The sequence below is a fragment of the Caretta caretta genome, chromosome 7 (assembly GCF_965140235.1).
Source record: "Caretta caretta isolate rCarCar2 chromosome 7, rCarCar1.hap1, whole genome shotgun sequence".
NCBI classification, from domain to species: Eukaryota; Metazoa; Chordata; order Testudines; family Cheloniidae; genus Caretta; species Caretta caretta.
In genome coordinates this window covers 8,207,606-8,224,701 of record NC_134212.1, presented here as the reverse complement: position 1 = coordinate 8,224,701, position 17,096 = coordinate 8,207,606, and the positions used below count along the sequence as shown (strand labels likewise).

Sequence of the window (17,096 nt, the reverse complement as noted above, 5' to 3'; positions counted from 1 at the left end):
TTGTGTTTTTCACTCTTTTTTATTTAAATCCCTGATTGACTGCATCCTATTAATATGACAAAGGAAAATGTGTTATCTTTGTCTGCTTTTAAATGTTTGTTCACCACTAAATATTCTGAAATTGGCCACGACATACACTCCATTTTGCTGTGTATGATGAAGCGAATGCCTAGCAAATTCTAACCTGATCTCTGTAGCAGAAGTATGCCTTTTGGTAGGTGACTTCAAAAGGAGAAATATTACATTCTCCCATTTTGGGGAATTGCTTTTTCTAGGATGCCAAAAGTGCCTTTTTTGTGGGGTGGTCATGTGCTTAATTATTGGCCTAAGTAAGAGAAACATAGGTAGCCCTTCAGGCCAGGATTTCTTAGACTTTCACGCTTCTATTGAATCCTTTAAGGAATTAAATCAAGTAAGTAAGGCTGCTGCTGGAAATTTTCTGATTTTTTTTTCTCTAACTTTGCTTTGTTGAGAGAGGGAATATAATGAAGAGCTATGCTGCCTACTTGATGCCAGGAGACAGCTATGCAAACTTCTTTGGCATGAGTTGAAGAAAAAATAGGTAGCTGCTAATGTACTGACAGCGTCTTGGCGTTGGTGGAGAAAGAGGACATGTAGCTGAAGAGATGCTTTTTGTTGTGTGGTTGAGGAACGTTCTGCTGTGTCTTTAGCAGTATCTCTGTGGGAAGAAGAAAAGCTGACTAGTATAGTTCCTGATAGAAGTTTAATTTGAAATAGTAAAAAAGAAGAAACAAAAATTACTGCTACCTCTCAGAAACTCTGATAATAAATACAAGAGAGACATTTCTCAGTTTACAGCTGTTCTCAGAATATTGTGTGGTGAAAGCTCTCTTCCTCTGTAAATGCCTGAGTCTTATGCCTTTTTGTGTTAGCTGAACTGTTCGAAATACTCCAGCAGAGGAACATTTGTTTCCCCCCTCACCCCGCATCTGATTGGAAGATTGTGCATTCGTTTAAATGGTCAAATCTACAAAGCGGACTTCTAATTTCCATTGAAAATCAATAGAAATGAAAAGTCTGTATTTTCAGAATGGATTATTTAAATGAAAGCACACTAACTTAATTTAGTAGAGAGAGTACGAATATGTTCTTACATAGTGGATATCCAGAAAGCTCCATACATTATGTATTATAAAGATAAAACGTATTATTTGTAGCTTCTTTTTCTCCCCTTCAGCACATTGCTTCTGTAAATATATATAGTGTCAGGAGCAAGAGCATAGAGTATATCCTGGAAACATAGTGACTAGATTTGTGTGAATAGTGAAAAAAATTCCCATCAATGTTTGTTTGTTTGTTTGTTTGTTTGTTTGTTTGTTTGTTTTTAAAGAAAATTGTCATTTCTTTAAATAGTGTCCCTTTTGTGTTTTGTTTTCCATGAACATTCATACCAGATAAAATAATCATAAGGTATTCTCATCCAACCAGGGAAGACAGAGAATACCATGTAGCTTATATAACCAACCTCACCTAAACAATGTTGTTCAGATATCAAGCCAGAGGGATTTTAATAAAGAAAAAAAATCCAGCTATGAATAAATCAGAGAAAATCAGTCTGTTCAATTGTTCTGTGAAGAGAGAAAAAGCTAAATTCAGTGTAATGATTATTACAAATTATTGTTGTTAACTGGAGAGCGTATCCATATGAGATATGGGTTTTTTCGCCTTTGTCTGCAGCATGGGGCGTGGGTCACTTGTAGGTTTAAACTAGTGTAAATGGTGGATACTCTGCAAAACTTGAAGTCTTTAAATCGTGATTCGAGAACTTCAGTAACTCAACCAGAGGTTAGAGGAATATTACAGGAACGGGTGGGTGAGTCTTTTTTTAGGTATTCAGACTAAATGATCATGGTCTCTTCTGACCCTAAAGTCTCTGTGTGGAAGAATATCAGGTGCTCAGATACGACAATGATTAGCACAGTGTAAGTATGTATATAGACTAGAATGTATGTATTTTTGCTGTCCAACAAGGATATGTGGAAACATATTACAGTACACATAAAAGCATTTTAATGTGGATCTATGATTTCTCTTCAATATGCATGTGCATTTTGTTGTCTGCAATCAGTAGTAAGGGATTGCTAGCCCATGTGTTTTGTGTTTCTCGTGGTAGCTAGCCATTTTGTTCTAAATGTAAAATCTTTACCATTGCAGAGTTTTGGTGCATTTCAGCAAATTGGCATATTCTCCATCTTTATCATATGCACAAGTTTTCTTGAATTGTACTGCAATAACCAGTTTACTGTACATTTTGTAAAAGCATTTTGTGATCATCATGGTTTATCTAGGCTTTATCAGATTGCCAAGCAAACGCACTAGCCCTACTTTATATTAAGTGGGTACATCTATCAAAAGTAAATAATGATAACTAGACTGCTATGCCCTCATTTCTCAATAGATTTTGGAGAAAACATAGACCTTTATAATGATGCATATCTCTCTAATTCAACAGAAGTGTTTTTGTGAAAAGCTATTGACTCCTCTTAAAAGATATATGGGCGGGGGGGACTTTACTTTCTAGGCAGACTCCGCTCTTGTTAGCATCTTGGAACTGGCTGTAATTTACAGAAATTACAAGTCATTCAGAGTATTAGTGTCACACTGCAGTATCAGGTTCCACAATCTTAGTTGTAGGATAGAATTTCATCATTGTATGTGATAGCTAAATGGATTTTGTATCTCCAGGATAACATTTAACATATAGAAATTTTTGTGCACAGAAAATGTCTCGTAAATCTTGAAGAGACAAAAATAAAAGGTAGCAGTTTGAGCAGAGGAGAGTGCCTTCAGTAACCTCTGCATTTAATTATGGCAATGGAGATTCAGGAGATAGTAGGCATTTTTGTTCTATTGCAATAGGAAAATGTCTTGTCCTATAACTTGGTTAAAGTAAATTACAAGTCAGTACGGAAAGATATTCTTTCTTTTTTTCACTTTTCTGTTCTTTTAGAAAGTTTGAGTAAATTATTTAGCACTTTAGAAAATTAAATAATCATATTTTTTTCAAATAGGTATTTCATAATTATTTTACCGATGAAGAGATACATACATTAAATTACTTGTCCAAGACCACATAACAAGTTGGTTGTAGGTTTGGGATTAGAAGTCGGGATTTCCTGCCTCCCAGTCCCCTGCTCAAACCATTTCCCCATGCTCCTTTTCTTAGAGTTTGTCCACACAGGAAAGTTATGCAAGCTAAGGAGTGAATTTAACTAGTATACTTATACCAGTATTACTTGGTGTGTGGACAGTCTTATTTTGGAACAAGAGTGGCTTTTTTCAGTTTAGTTTGTCTCACTGAAAGGCATTTGAGCTAACCTAAAAAACCCACTCTTGTTCCTGAGTAAGTGTCCACACAGGGAGTTATATTGAAATAATTATATTGGTTTAGTTATTTCAATATAACTGGTAAAACTCTGCCTTGTAAACAGAACCTTATATTCTCATTTTTGATTAAGTCACAATGGTGAGGATTTGTTTCTTAATGCTGGTGGAAAAGTCTTTGAATAAACCAGCATCACCGTTCACGATGATGGGATAAATTGCTCGGGTCCCGGCAACAAAATAAAAATAGTTGTTGTAAAGTGGATTTGGATAATTCTTGCAAATCTGCAACACAGATACCCATGACCGTGCTTCTCAGGTGGTGATTTCGAACACCTGCACACAGGTGATGGAACTTAGTTGCACAACACTTCTGGACAATGGGTGTAATTTTTATCGTCAGCATCAGCAGGTGTTAGTGATGAAAGGCCATGAGCAGGTGTTGAGTTCTAGGAGATAGCAATATTGTACTTCATTTTTAAGGATAAATGTTAAAGCTCAAAATCTTTCTACAGTTAGAATAGTCATGTAGAAAATGAATTTTGTTATCCAAACTTGAATTCTCAAATGTAGAACTGTCTTTTTCTGCATATGTGCCTACAGAAGTATTTAAACGTGGCTGTGCTTCTTAAAATGGATATTTCTTAAATAAATAGAAGTCCCCTTGGCTCCTTTAGAACTTGGCAGCTATTTTGTGAGGTTTACATAAAATCCTCGTATGGCACCCTGGAATTTGGAGAGTCTGGTTATCTGAGCAGGCAGTCTTCTGCTTATCATGACAACTTAGAGAACCTGATATCTGTGACTTTTCACCAAGCAATAAGAGAATTAACATTTCTAATATATGATTCAGTATCAAAGGGCCATTTTAGATTTCCATATGAAATTAGACATTTAACTTACAGGCAGAGTGTTAGAAGGCTAAATGTTAAAGCAAGAAAATATAAAGTAATTAGGGTGGCTTTAAAATGTCTTTCCCAAGACACTTTTTTTTATAAAACTGCTGTGGAAAATAGGATAATGAATTGTCACACTTTTCATCATAAGCAAAGCAGAACAATACAAGAAAAAAAACCCAAAATTCTGTGGTTTCTTATACACTGGCCTGGACCGATGGAGTCAGTTGCTTACGTCATGTGAACACCAGGTAAAAGCCAAAGATGAACTACATGTGAAGGACTGGCACTTCTTGTCCCATCTTCTCTTCCAAATTCTCTGTCTCTTGCCCCACCTCACTTAGATGGCACTGCAGATACAAACTACTGCACCTTTCTCACTGGAGGTGGGTGGGAAATTTAGTGGAAGTCTAAATGTAGCAATGAACTCTACCATGAAGGCCAAGTCACCCACTTCAAAGCAGGTAGACTCTGATGAGATGATTTCCTGAGGGAAGACTGAAAGAGTTGCTGGTCGTTAGAGAGCCACTAGTCCACCCTTTTCTCTCATCCACTGATGTGTCAAGCTCCTCTGTGATGTGGCTGGTCAATAAGTGCTGACAGTCTTCCAAGCCTTAGGTGGCACTGGATGAGGAACCTGATTTATCAGTGATTTTGCTGGGGGAGCTTCCTCATCAATTCAGGAATATCACTAAGGTATTCAGAGTTAGGCATTTCGTAACATAAGAGCAGCCATCTAGCCCAGTATCCTGTCTTCCGGCAGTAGCCAATGCCAGGTGCCCCATAGGGAATGAACAGAACAGGTAATCATCAAGTGATCCATCCCCTGTTGCCTATTCCCAGCTTCTGGCAAACAGAGGTTAGAGACACCATCCCTGCCCATTCTGACTAATAGCCATTGATGGACCTATCCTCTATGAACTTATCTAGTTCTTTTTTGAACCCTGTTATAGTCTTGGCCTTCACAACATCCTCTGGCAGAGAGTTCCACAGGTTGACTGTGTGTTGTGTGAAGAAATACTTCCTTTTAAACCTGCTGCTTATTAATTTCATTTGTTGACCCCTAGTTCTTGTGTAGTGAGGAGTAAATAACACTTCCTTATTTACTTTCTCTATTCTTCCTTTCTTCCTTCTCCTCCGTCTCCCTTCGTCCATTACCTCACTCCTTCCGTCTTTTTATTGTCAAGGAAGGAAGGAAGGCCTAATGAGGGGATTCCCGATTAACTGTTGGCATATGCCCCTCATTAATAGCAAATGGGCAGTCTCTAACACTGCAGACTTCTGTTTGCATTCTTATGCCAGACATTATATGACTGACACTTTTCTCTTACTAAGATGGGGCTTTTAAAGATAAGGTACCTTTTATCTGCCTACATACTTCTTCCCTTTGCGCTAACCCTATTCTACTTGCAAGAAATTGCTAGGCATCCTACACTGATCTGTGGAGGAAATTAGAATTTTTACCTGAAAAAAATCAATAATTCTGTACCATGGATGCCTGTCAGTTATCATCTTGAACAACTCAAGGCTCTTCTTCGAGTGCTTGCTCATGTTGATTCCAGTCTAGGCGTGCGCGTGCCTACGTGCACAGTTGTTGGAGATTTTTACCTTAGCGGTATCCGTAGGGTCGGCTGTGGCACCCTCTGGAGTGCCGAGGTCCTGCATCGGTATATTAGGCACTGCCGGCCCTGTGACCTCTCAGTTCCTTCTTACCGCCCCTGGTGGTTTATCAGAGTGTGTCTGTCCCTTCCTAGCAAGTGGTTAGCAGGTTCTCCTTTGCTTTGTGATTTAGTGCTTTGTAAATAGTTTTGTTGGCAGTAGTTAGTTAGCGAAGTAGTTGTTAAGCACTGTAGGTTAAGGTCCCGGTGGGGACTTTGCCCCAGGCGGGGCATGCCTCACTCTCCGGGTTTTAAGCCCTGTGCTTGCTGTAACAGGCGTATGCATGTTAGTGACCCCCATAGCAGCTGCCTGAAGTGCTTAGGGGAATCATATGTCAAAGAAAAGTGTCACATCAGTAGGAGCTTTCGTTCCAGAACTCAGAAGGAGCGCAACATCCGTTTGAGCGTTCTCCTCATGGAGGCTGCTCTCCGCCTGGCCTTGGGGCCATCCTGGACAGACTCAACTCCCAGTACTTCAGCCTCAGAGTGTAGTTCACCCTGACACCAGATTCTACCTGGCATTGCTCCCCTTCACTGATGCCCAAGGAGAAATCTAAGAAGCATGACCTGGCACCGAGCAAGAAAGACCAAGGAGCATCGGGTAAAGGACCCTGTTCAGACCACCCGCCCACCCTGGAACCACATGAGGTGCCCCCCATGGGGGCTTCTACCCCCCTGAGGGATCCGCCACGGACTCCAGGCAGCAGTAGGGGTTCCAGGCTATTGGCAGAGCCGCCACTTTCCCAAGCTCTTCCAGCGCCCAGAGAGCAAAGGACTCTCTAGTGCAGTCAGCACCGCAAGTTGCAGTGGCCCCAGCAAAAATTCCCTACGAGGTCAAGCCAGTTGTAGTATCCTCCTAGAATGCAAGCGAATGCCGCTGGTCCCCGGAGCCGAGGCAGCGCTCTCCATTGCCATGCCATAGATCTCCATGTCCACCCAGGTTGCTGGTTCACCACTTCAGATCGCTGGCACTGTGCTTCCGGTGTTGGCCCTCTCAAGAAGGTTCACCCAGAGAGAGACACCGGTCACCATATGGCTGGCACCAGTCATCCTCTCGCCAACCGTCTCCGTGACGTAGGTTGCCGACACCAAGACTGTGGGAACATTCCCCAACGCGGTACTGATTCCCCCCTCCCCCCCCCCCCGCTTCCGGCTCCAATCCGCTTATTCAAGGCACTGTTCACCCATGGTGACAGTTAGTCACCAGACTCAGGGGTCGATGGCCGCACTGTGGTCACCAGAAGGGGATTCCTCCAGCTCAGAAAGGGAGTTCAGCCTCTCACTGAGGCAGTACTGGCGTGACTGGCCACCTGGGGCTGCATCCGCCTCCACGATTCCGCCCTGGCAGCAGGGCCAGTGGCCTTACTGGAGTGCTGGGGCAAGCCGGTTATGCTGATGCCTCCTTCGCACCAATCATCGGTAGCAACTTCAGAAAAGCAACGGACAGCATGGGTGGCACCAGGATTGGTGTACGAAGTGCAATCGGACACCAGGGTGGAGGAATGAGTGCCCACCCCCCAAAACCTCCTTCCCCCATGGGGGATGAAGCCCTAGGCCCTCCCCTGGTAGTCCAGTTGTCCTTATCCTCTCCAGATGAGGCTGTTGCGGGGCCCTCTCACGCTAGCCCACCAGACAATTTTAAGGAGCACCAAGTCCTGCTCCAAAGGGTGGCCACAAACTTCGGCCTAGAGGTGGAGGAGATGGCAGTGCTATCAGTCATCTTGTTTAATGTGCTCTCTGCATCAACCCTCGCACGTGTCTCACTTCTGGTGCACGATGGGGTCCTAAAGATTGCCAAAGCTCTTTGGAAACCCCATCCTCAATCCTGCCCACCTCCAGGAGGACTGAAAAGAAGTATTTCACCCTAGCCAAGGGGTTCAAGTACTTGCACATTCACCCTCCCCTGGGGTTGTTGGTCATTTCTGTGGCCAATGAGAGAGGCAGACGGGCAATCCAGTTCTATCCCCAAAAATGGAGGCTAAGAGGCTGGACCTTTTGGGAAGGAAAATTTATTCCACGGCCAGCCTGCAATTCTAGGTCGCAAACTACCAGGCTTTTTTGGGGAGATACAACTTTAACCTATGGGATTCCCTCCATAAGTTCAAGGACTCCCTGACCCAGGACTCGGCCCAAGAATTTAGGGCCCTTGTTGAGGCAGGTACTACAGTGGCATGGTGCTCCCTCCAAATGGTCTTAGGATGCAGCTGATTTGGCGGCCAGGGTGGTCACTTCACCGGTGGTCTTGAGGTGCAGTTCTGTAGGGCTGCTACTTGGTCGTCTGTTCACATGTTCACGTCTCACTACTCAGTTACCCAGCAAGTCCAAGACGATGCTGGCTTTGGTAGAGCAATGTTGCAAGCCGCAGAACGATGAACTCCCAGCCCGCCTCCAGGAACACTGCTTGTGAGTCACCTAGAATGGAATCGGCATGAGCAAGCACTCAAAGAAGAAACGGTTACCTACCTTTCATAACTGTTGTTCTTCGAGATGTGTTGCTCATGTCCATCCATTACCTGCACTCCTTCTCCTCTGTCGGAGTTGCCAGCAAGAAGGAACTCAGAGGGTATAGGGCTAGCAGTGCCTAATATAACGACTCATGAGTGCAGCACTCCAGAGGGCACCACAGCTGACTGTACAGACACCTCTAAGGCAAAAATCTGCAACAACTGTGCACGTGGGCATGCACACACCTACAATGGAATAGACATGAGCAACACATCTCGAAGAACAACAGTTAAGTAAGGTAGGTAACCATTTTTTATTTCTGAAGTTATGGAGGTTAACATATTTAGGTTAGGGCTTTTGATTGGTTTGGTTTAAAAGAATCTATGTTGTTTGTATTGTCGTTTCATCACCATTGATTTAGGCTGGGAGCCAAAGGGAATTGGACAATGAACTCTAATTTAAATTCAATGGGAGCTGGACTCCTAACTCCCTAAGTGCCCTTTGAAAATCCCACCCTTAGCGCTTAAACATATCACTTAGCAGTATTTTAGTGACACTTCCATTAACATTTCTCCCTTTCCCTTTGAGCTATGGGAACTTTGTCTGAAGAACACAGATCAGAGTTTCTGGTGCCAAAATTTCAGGTGCCTTTTGACGGGTGGTTTTGCTTGACCTCTAAACAGAGCAACTGACTCAACCATTTCAGATATACTGGTGCAGGTAAAAGTTCTAACTGCAACAAACCAAGCCCATTTTCCATATCCATGCTTGTTACATTAACAATAGTGACAGGTAGATGACCTATACTTGGGATACTGGCTTTTCATTTCCCTTTAGAGCAGCCTTGACTAGAAACCTTTACAAAATAAAGTAGTTTTCTGTATTATTTGTTATTGGCTTCCTTTAACTCTAGTTTTCTTCTGCTTTTGAATAGTTGCTTTTTTGAACTATTCCTTTAGCTTTCCAGATGTTCTGTAAAGAAAGCAAGGGAGAGGGAAAAGGAAGCAAAATTATTTTAAGGGTCAAAATTTCTTCCCATTCAAAGGTCCATAAACAAATAGCATCTTCCCTCCCTTCTGCCCAGCTGATAGAGAGGAACTTTATTTAATTTCTTGTTTCTTATTTTTTCCTATTCTGTTAAGTACGGACTGGCATAAGGTAAGTGCATTCTTCCTCGTATACTTATTTAGTAGAATACTAAATAAATTGGTAAAAGTTTCTCATTTATAGTTGTGAAACCTTGAAATCCAAGGAGGCATTATTCAATGGAATACACCTTACAGTTAGACACCAGGAGTGTACAGGAGCCTTACGTTTAAAACAAATGTGGGCCGTGATTTGATTTCAACAAAGTTACACCAGCAGTAAATCTGACCCTATGTATTTCATTCGTTAAATAATGGATACTTCATGAATAATGGTATACACAAAGCGTTAATCTAAGATGACTGTTTAAAGCCATTGATTTATAAGCAGCCCAGATCAGTAAGTCATTCTCATTTGATACTTGTTTCTTAGCCCACTTAGTGAACTGAGTTGCTGATCTCTATAGTTTCCATTGAAAGGGTGTCCATGTTAGAGTTGTCACCACCAGTCTGATATGGCTCATTGACACCCTTGGTGATGTTCTCAGTAGAGAATCCAGAGAGTGAATGGAACTGGAGAGTGAATCACTCTGCCCCAGGGATGTTTCCTGGACTTCAGGATTGAGGTAGGGAAGCCGACATTGCTACCATGCTAGGTGTGCTTAGTCCACTTTTACAGAGAGAGCTCCAGTCCTGGGCTTGTCCGTCTGGCACCTATCAAGATAACTAACAGCACCTACTAATAGTAATACAGTGAAGTTATTTAAAATGAACATTTAAAGTAATTTGATACTCTTATGTCAAAAAGAGTTATTTTGGTGAGTAATGAGGCAAGTATAAAAGTGTGCTTAGTCTCTTAAATGGCTAACAGGAAGTCCATCCTTAGCAACTTTCTTTTTATTAGTGTTGCCTTACATCGGTCATTGCTATTAGGTAATAGGTATGATGGCCAACAATCCAGATGGAAAAGTGAGCATAGTTATTACTGTGCTGTAACAAAATGGGCACACGGATTCCAAACACACAGGTGTAATGTAAAGTCCGTATTTCCTTGGAAGCTAAACTATAGATCATAGATAGGCATGAGTGTGTTCCCCCATTTATGCTGGTGGAGGGGAGTGAAAGTAAGTGGATCTGTTGGGAGGGGTGTAGAAGGGGAGGAGTTGCAGCTTCATGATATGGAGGCAGTTTCATTCCATGTGCGTTTGGGAGCCTTTATAGTAGAAGAGGAGAGAGCTTTAGAGCAGCGGCTCTACATGCAGTCATCTCCTTGGGACATGGTGGGTTCCTAGTGGTAAATCTGTGCTGGAATTAATGCCATAGCAAACAACCTTAACTCCTCCTCTTGGACCTTCTATCCTCCTTGGAGATATGTCACCTGGGCCATCAATGGCAGACCATCTTCTTAGGAAGCATACTTCCAATGGGCAGCACGGAGCGGCTAAGGCTTGTTCTGCTGCTCTGAAATCTGCAGGGCTGCTGTCTTTTCTCTCCGGATCCCTAAGCCCCACAGGGTTAGCAAGCTATATGTACTCCCCCATTCCCTGCTTAAGTGCTAGAATCCTACATGTTCATGAAAGAATGGAAAGGAGATGCTGAGATTTTCCCAGTTGTCATCCTCTGCTTTGGGGTTCTTGTTTAGAAGGGATGATTGGATCCCTCGTTTACAATTATTATTATATATTCTAATGTAAATGGCTATGTCATGGAAGCCGCTGATATAGGAATTGAGAGATTCAAGAAGAAAAAGGCTAATGTAGTGTCTCATGCCTGTAACGTAAAACTGTAGCTGCTTTAAGACTGTGTTGAAATATGAGCCACTATACTCTCTGCTAGCAGTTCACAGTGGTGTAAAATTTTATCTTTCTCTTCTGATTCATAATTGCTCTTTGGATTTTATGACATTTAGTACTCCTGGATACCACAACAAATTAAAAAAATATTATGGTTAAATCTCACCAGCCAAGATATACCAGTTAAAAAGATTGTTTGGTTTTTTTCACCCATGTTAATTTTTAGGTGATGGTTGCAGAAGCACTGAATATTTCGAGGGAAACCTACTTTGCAATTTTGATGGACAGAGCTTGCAATGGACCTGTTATGGTTGGCAGCCCACAGGGGGGTGTTGACATAGAAGAAGTGGCGGCTACTAGCCCGGAACTTATCTTTAAGGTATCAAAATGATATTTCAGACTCAAACTGTAATCAGATTTCCAAATGAAAAAAATGTCCTCTGTGGAAAGACATTACAGTAAATAAATAAATAACAATTTCATATAACGAAATAGAAACCTGATCCTGGGAGATGAGGAAGGTTCAGCATCTCATTTTGTTAACCCTAGACCTCTTTTCCTAATCTAGTCAAAGTCTTAGTGAGGCAATGCTCTAAATTTCACACGTTAAAGGTTGCCTGTATATGAAGCATTTTCTTAAATGTTTCTTAGTATCTTTCATGTTTCACTTTAACTAATTGGAAAGGGTGGTTAGGCTAATTCTTTTGCAGGCAGGCTTAGGGTCAATACCATGACTGCCAATTAAAAAAAACACACTTGATTTCAAAGACGGACGTTGTCAATTATTTCCTCCTCTTAGTATAGGTTTAAGTCTTGCACCTCAGATACCACTGTGTTGTCACTGTTGACATGTACTCACTGCTGAATGATGAGTAATGCATTCAAGTATTTATGATGTTTCTGTGTCTTGGTAATGAGTAGATAAGCTATTCATTTGGGCAAATAATTGATACAGACATGTATAATTATGGGGGGGGGCAAAAATATTTAATGCACATTGTGAAATTATATAAACTTAGTAATATTACTGGGCAGCAATACCACTGTCTTGGAGACTTTCCAGAAGATGTCATAAAAATTAACAACCTAAATATTCATCAACGCCATCTGTACAGTAATTAAAAATGAAAACTGGTGTCAGATTGTCTTGTCAGCATGCCACCATGAAGAATTATATAGTTTTTTGGAAGGACTGTTTCATAGATGGTGTGATAATTATAACATACCCTATAGGCAGCTGCTATAGCCTGAATCTCCAAGAACTTTGGCAAACTGCCATACTTTAATTACTAATTTGCAAATATATACTAAGCATTTTTCTTTTCAAGTTATAAATCTCTACTCAGATTGAATATCTTAATTCTCTTTATGTACTTTATTGTAACAGGAGGAAATAGATATTTTTGAAGGTGTAAAGGACAACCAAGCATTGCAGATGGCAGGAAATTTAGGATTCAAAGGACCTTTGCAACAGCAGGTAACTTGACAGGGAAGGGTTCAATTGTCTTCAGACAAAGAGGGTGGAGGATGCCAGTTCTGCTAAGTAATAAATACCTCCTGAATGGTTCTGAGAGGCTTTATGCCTTTTAGGGTCATGCTTAAAAAGTTTGTATCTTAATAAATTCAACCTGTCTCATAACAGGTGTTGCCTATTTAGGTGCAGGTGTGTGGTGCTAACAGAAAATTTATTGTTCCTGAAATGAAATAGATTCAGTCCTTGATCTTGTGAGTTCCGTTGATTTCAGTGGGTGGAACAGATTGCCCACATGGATCCCTTTGCTGGATCAGGTCCTTAATATCTCAAATGCAATATGACAGGCATCAACAAATAGGTGTTTTGTATAGCTGAAGAATGGTTTACTTTTTTGAAGTCTGAGAGACATCAAACAAAGGCTGCCAGTTTGCTGACAGGATTCTGAGAGTAGAATTTTCAGTGCATCAGTGCTTATCTCTGTTTTATGCTAGGAATTCTATATGGTACATAATATCACAAGATACAGTGCTGGAGTGAATCACTTTGTAGACAGGAAACAGCTGTATTTCAGTTAATGTTAATAGGTGTAAAAGACAGCTATCATATGCTCTTTCTTCATACTTTTCCCCATAATATCAAAATGCCTTTCCTGTAGAATCCCTTTTCTGTAGAATCTTTGCATTTTTAATACAGCATTTCTAATTATTTTCCATCTCCCAACTGTGCAATTAACAAATGCATAATCATTAAGTTGATTTACGCATATTTGAAGATTTAGCAGTATCTTCAATGAGAGCGAATGATTATATCAAACCTTTCAACCCTTGCAAAGTTCTGGTACTTAATTATTGACAACAATACTTGGGCTGTTAAACTGAACTATTTTATACGTTTCTTTCCATGTGCCATAACCTCTTGAATGGAATTTACTGAAGTATGGAAAAGTAATGGATAGGTCAATAAATAAAAAGGTCCATTTGAATAGCAACTACTTCTGGGGTGTGAATTCTGTGCTGCTCCTCTAAAGGTATGTCTACACCTCAGAAAGACCGACTGCAGCCAATCTCAGAGCCTGGGGCTAAAACTGACTCGGAATCGCGCTGCGGGGCTAAAAGTAGCAATGTAGATGTTTTGGGTTTGGGCTGGAGCCCGGACTGTGAAACCCGGCGATGGGGGTGGGTTTCGGAGCCCAAGCTCCTGTCCCAGCCTGAACGTCTACCCTGCAAGTTTACAGTCCACTTGCTGAGCCCTGCAAGTCTGAGTCAGCTGACCCAGGCCAGCTGCACGTGTTTAATTTCCGTGTAGATCATGCCCTTAGGGTCTCAGCACAGAACTTGCAGCCTAGGGGGCAGGGAGCTGTGGTGGCTTTAAGCACCTTTGTGTCCTCTTGATTCTGGGCTGCTCTATAAGTTACAGCTGCCTTATGCTGTCTGGACTCTCCTTAACGCTGCAGGTAGTGGCCTCATCCCTGGATGCTCTGCCTGCCCTGGCAGGCCCCCTACACTAAGGCTTGCAGGAAATAGCCATAGGGCTGTTGTCTACACTCAGTGCCTCTGCTTGGGACTCCTGCCCTGATACTGGGCTTTTAGAGCCCCCTTATACCGTTCCTGCCCTTTTTCCTTGTTATGAAGGGCTCGGAGTGGGCGTGAGACTGTCATCCCAATTTATAGACCTGCTCACTGGTGCCTTAAAAATAAGAGCATGGCTAAATTCTGATGCAATAATGAATTTCTAGTAGTTAATGTTACATGAGCTCCTATTTTAATAATATATTAGTTTGCTCGCAAATTGTATTTTTTTTTTATTTATGTTGCTTTAATACACTACTATTAATGCCTCGGTTACAGGGGCGCAATTCCATGGGAGAGTCACCCATAGAACTGAGAGCAGGATTTGGCCCATTTGGTGTAGTCCCAAAGAAAGTGCAAATATATGTGCATACAGAACACGCACAATTAGAGCTTGGCAAATATCTCAGAATGAAATTTGCATTGGCTGTTCATGAACCTTTTAAATTCATTTTCTGCAGATTTTCGACTGAGCAAGTTTATTGGCAGAAATGTTTGTAGAAACTGAATTGTATGCACATATTTGTGAGAAGTGAATGCTTAATTCAAAGAGGAGTATTCACCCCAGAAATTTCATTCTAATAATTATGCCATCATCCAGTTAGGAAACAGGTTACATATTTCTGTGTCCAATTACAACTGAGACCAATAATAGCTCAAATATTAAATACAAGTAACAAACTGCTTGGCAATGGCCCATAGAACAAGAATTACTTTGAGATTATTTGGCACATATTTAATAACAAATAAGTTTTGAAACTTGGAAGTTGGTACTGGTACAATATAGATGTAAAGCACAACCATTCCCTCAATGTTACACGACGGTAGAATTTGGGTATAACTGTCCAACAGTAGTAGTGGGGTTTTTCATAAAGGTAGAAGCAACATAAAAGCAAGTTTGGTTTTCAATTTGGTTCCCTTCCTTACTTTCTGAAAGATCCCAAATGTTTTGGTTTGAGTTTTTGGTTAACTGAACCACTGACCAAGGGAAAAAGCTTTGGAATGTGTGGTTTTTGGGGTCCCAATCTTTCCGCTACCTCATTGCAACCAATAGGGTTACAATATACCAATTAATTGCAGATGGAAAGGTTGGTTTACTTGAGATGTCACATTTCCAATGCTTAAAACATAGCTGACCTGTTAATGGGGGAACAGCAGAGGTAAATAGTGGTTGAGGACTTAATATTATGTCACGGTTAGCCCTGCCCACCCCCACACACAGCCACAGAGAGAGAGAGAGAGGAGGGGGCAAAGAACAGCAGTGGGGAGCAGGAGAGACTGACTTTTAAATAAACAAACCCAATCTTTCAATTGTTGTTTCTACAGGGAAAAGTTGCATTTTGATGTAGGAGGGAGATTTATATTTTTTCTAAACAGATTCAGCAATTAATCTGCACTCATCAAATCCACATTACTTCTCAGTTTCTGAATTTAGACTCATTAACATAACTACTTAACTTGAATATCAGCATTCCGGAGAAAATATATTCATTATGAACTCAAACTTATTTGATTTTGTTTAAATTAAGCTTGTTTATATTAACGATGCTGTTCATTTTACTGAAATTCCTCAGTTTGTATACTATGAAGATAGCATTTACAAAATGTTTATCAAAACTTTTAGGCTTTATTCTTAATATTTTTGGTATGGTAAAACTCCATTTGAAGTAAATACTACTGTAATTCTCTTAATCAAGAGCTGCTGTAATCGTCTGCCGGACTTGAGATATTATGTAATTTGAGATACTAAAAGTAGATGTAAAGGTTTACTGTTCCTTTTTGTGCATGCTACTTACAAATCACTTGATCAAATTTAGGCAGCAGATCAAATTAAGAAGCTGTACAATCTTTTCCTGAAAATTGATGCTACTCAGGTTGAAGTGAATCCATTTGGTGAAACCCCAGAAGGACAAGGTAAGAAATAAAAGAAAACAAATGAATATATTATAATTCTTTCTTTATGCAAACTATTCATTAAATTTCATGGAAGGTGATAGCAGCAGCTTTGCATTAATTTCACTGTGTAATTTAATTTAAGCAATATTCATAAATGTTCCCATGATAGATTTTAACATGGCAATCAATACCTCTTATGTCATCTAAATACAGAAAGTATCAGCATCTGCATGTTGCTTGGTGACAAACATCAACTTTTTCTTACTTTTTATACAAAGTGTTTTTACTCATGCTATTGTAATTAGTGGGCTAGAGAGGAAAACACTCATTATTTTAGGATTTCATCTTGAATGTACAGGTAAGTTGCAGTTATAGGTGCATGACTATGAAAGATATCAGAGCATAGGAGAGAGGAAGACCTGTTGGGCTAATGGAGTTCACACCTGACTGTATCCTTTGGGAAGGTAAAGGGTGGTGGATTTGCCTCACCTGTGGAAGTAGGTATAAGACTGTGCAAGATAAAGATGGGAAGCCGCTTTATCTTGCACTTTGCGATGTGACGGAGAGACTGCTGAGACTCATCAAGCCCTTGGATCGCTACCCCTTCCTGCTTCTCCACGTGGGCACCAATGATACTGCCAAGAATGACCTTGAGCGGATCACTGCGGACTACGTGGCTCTGGGAAGAAGGATAAAGGAGTTTGAGGTGCAAGTGGTGTTCTCGTCCATCCTCCCCGTGGAAGGAAAAGGCCTGGGTAGGGACCGTTGAATCGTGGAAGTCAACGAATGGCTAAGCAGGTGGTGTCGGAGAGAAGGCTTTGGATTCTTTGACCATGGGATAGTGTTCCATGAAGGAGGAGTGCTAGGCAGAGACGGGCTCCACCTTACGAAGAGAGGGAAGAGCATCTTTGCGAGCAGGCTGGATAACCTAGTGAG

The 17,096-nt window shown here is 41.1% G+C and overlaps 1 protein-coding gene across 2 annotated transcripts in view; it reads left to right on the top strand.

Annotated features, from left to right (window-relative positions):
- The window catches only part of SUCLG2 (succinate-CoA ligase GDP-forming subunit beta), a 243,939-nt gene that overhangs the window by 110,353 nt on the left and 116,490 nt on the right, over positions 1-17,096 (top strand). For both annotated transcript variants that reach the window (XM_048856939.2, XM_048856937.2), the window contains exons 5-7: positions 11,449-11,601; positions 12,610-12,699; positions 16,082-16,178. In XM_048856939.2, the coding sequence (XP_048712896.1) occupies positions 11,449-11,601; positions 12,610-12,699; positions 16,082-16,178 (340 nt within the window). The remainder of the gene's footprint in view (positions 1-11,448; positions 11,602-12,609; positions 12,700-16,081; positions 16,179-17,096) is intronic.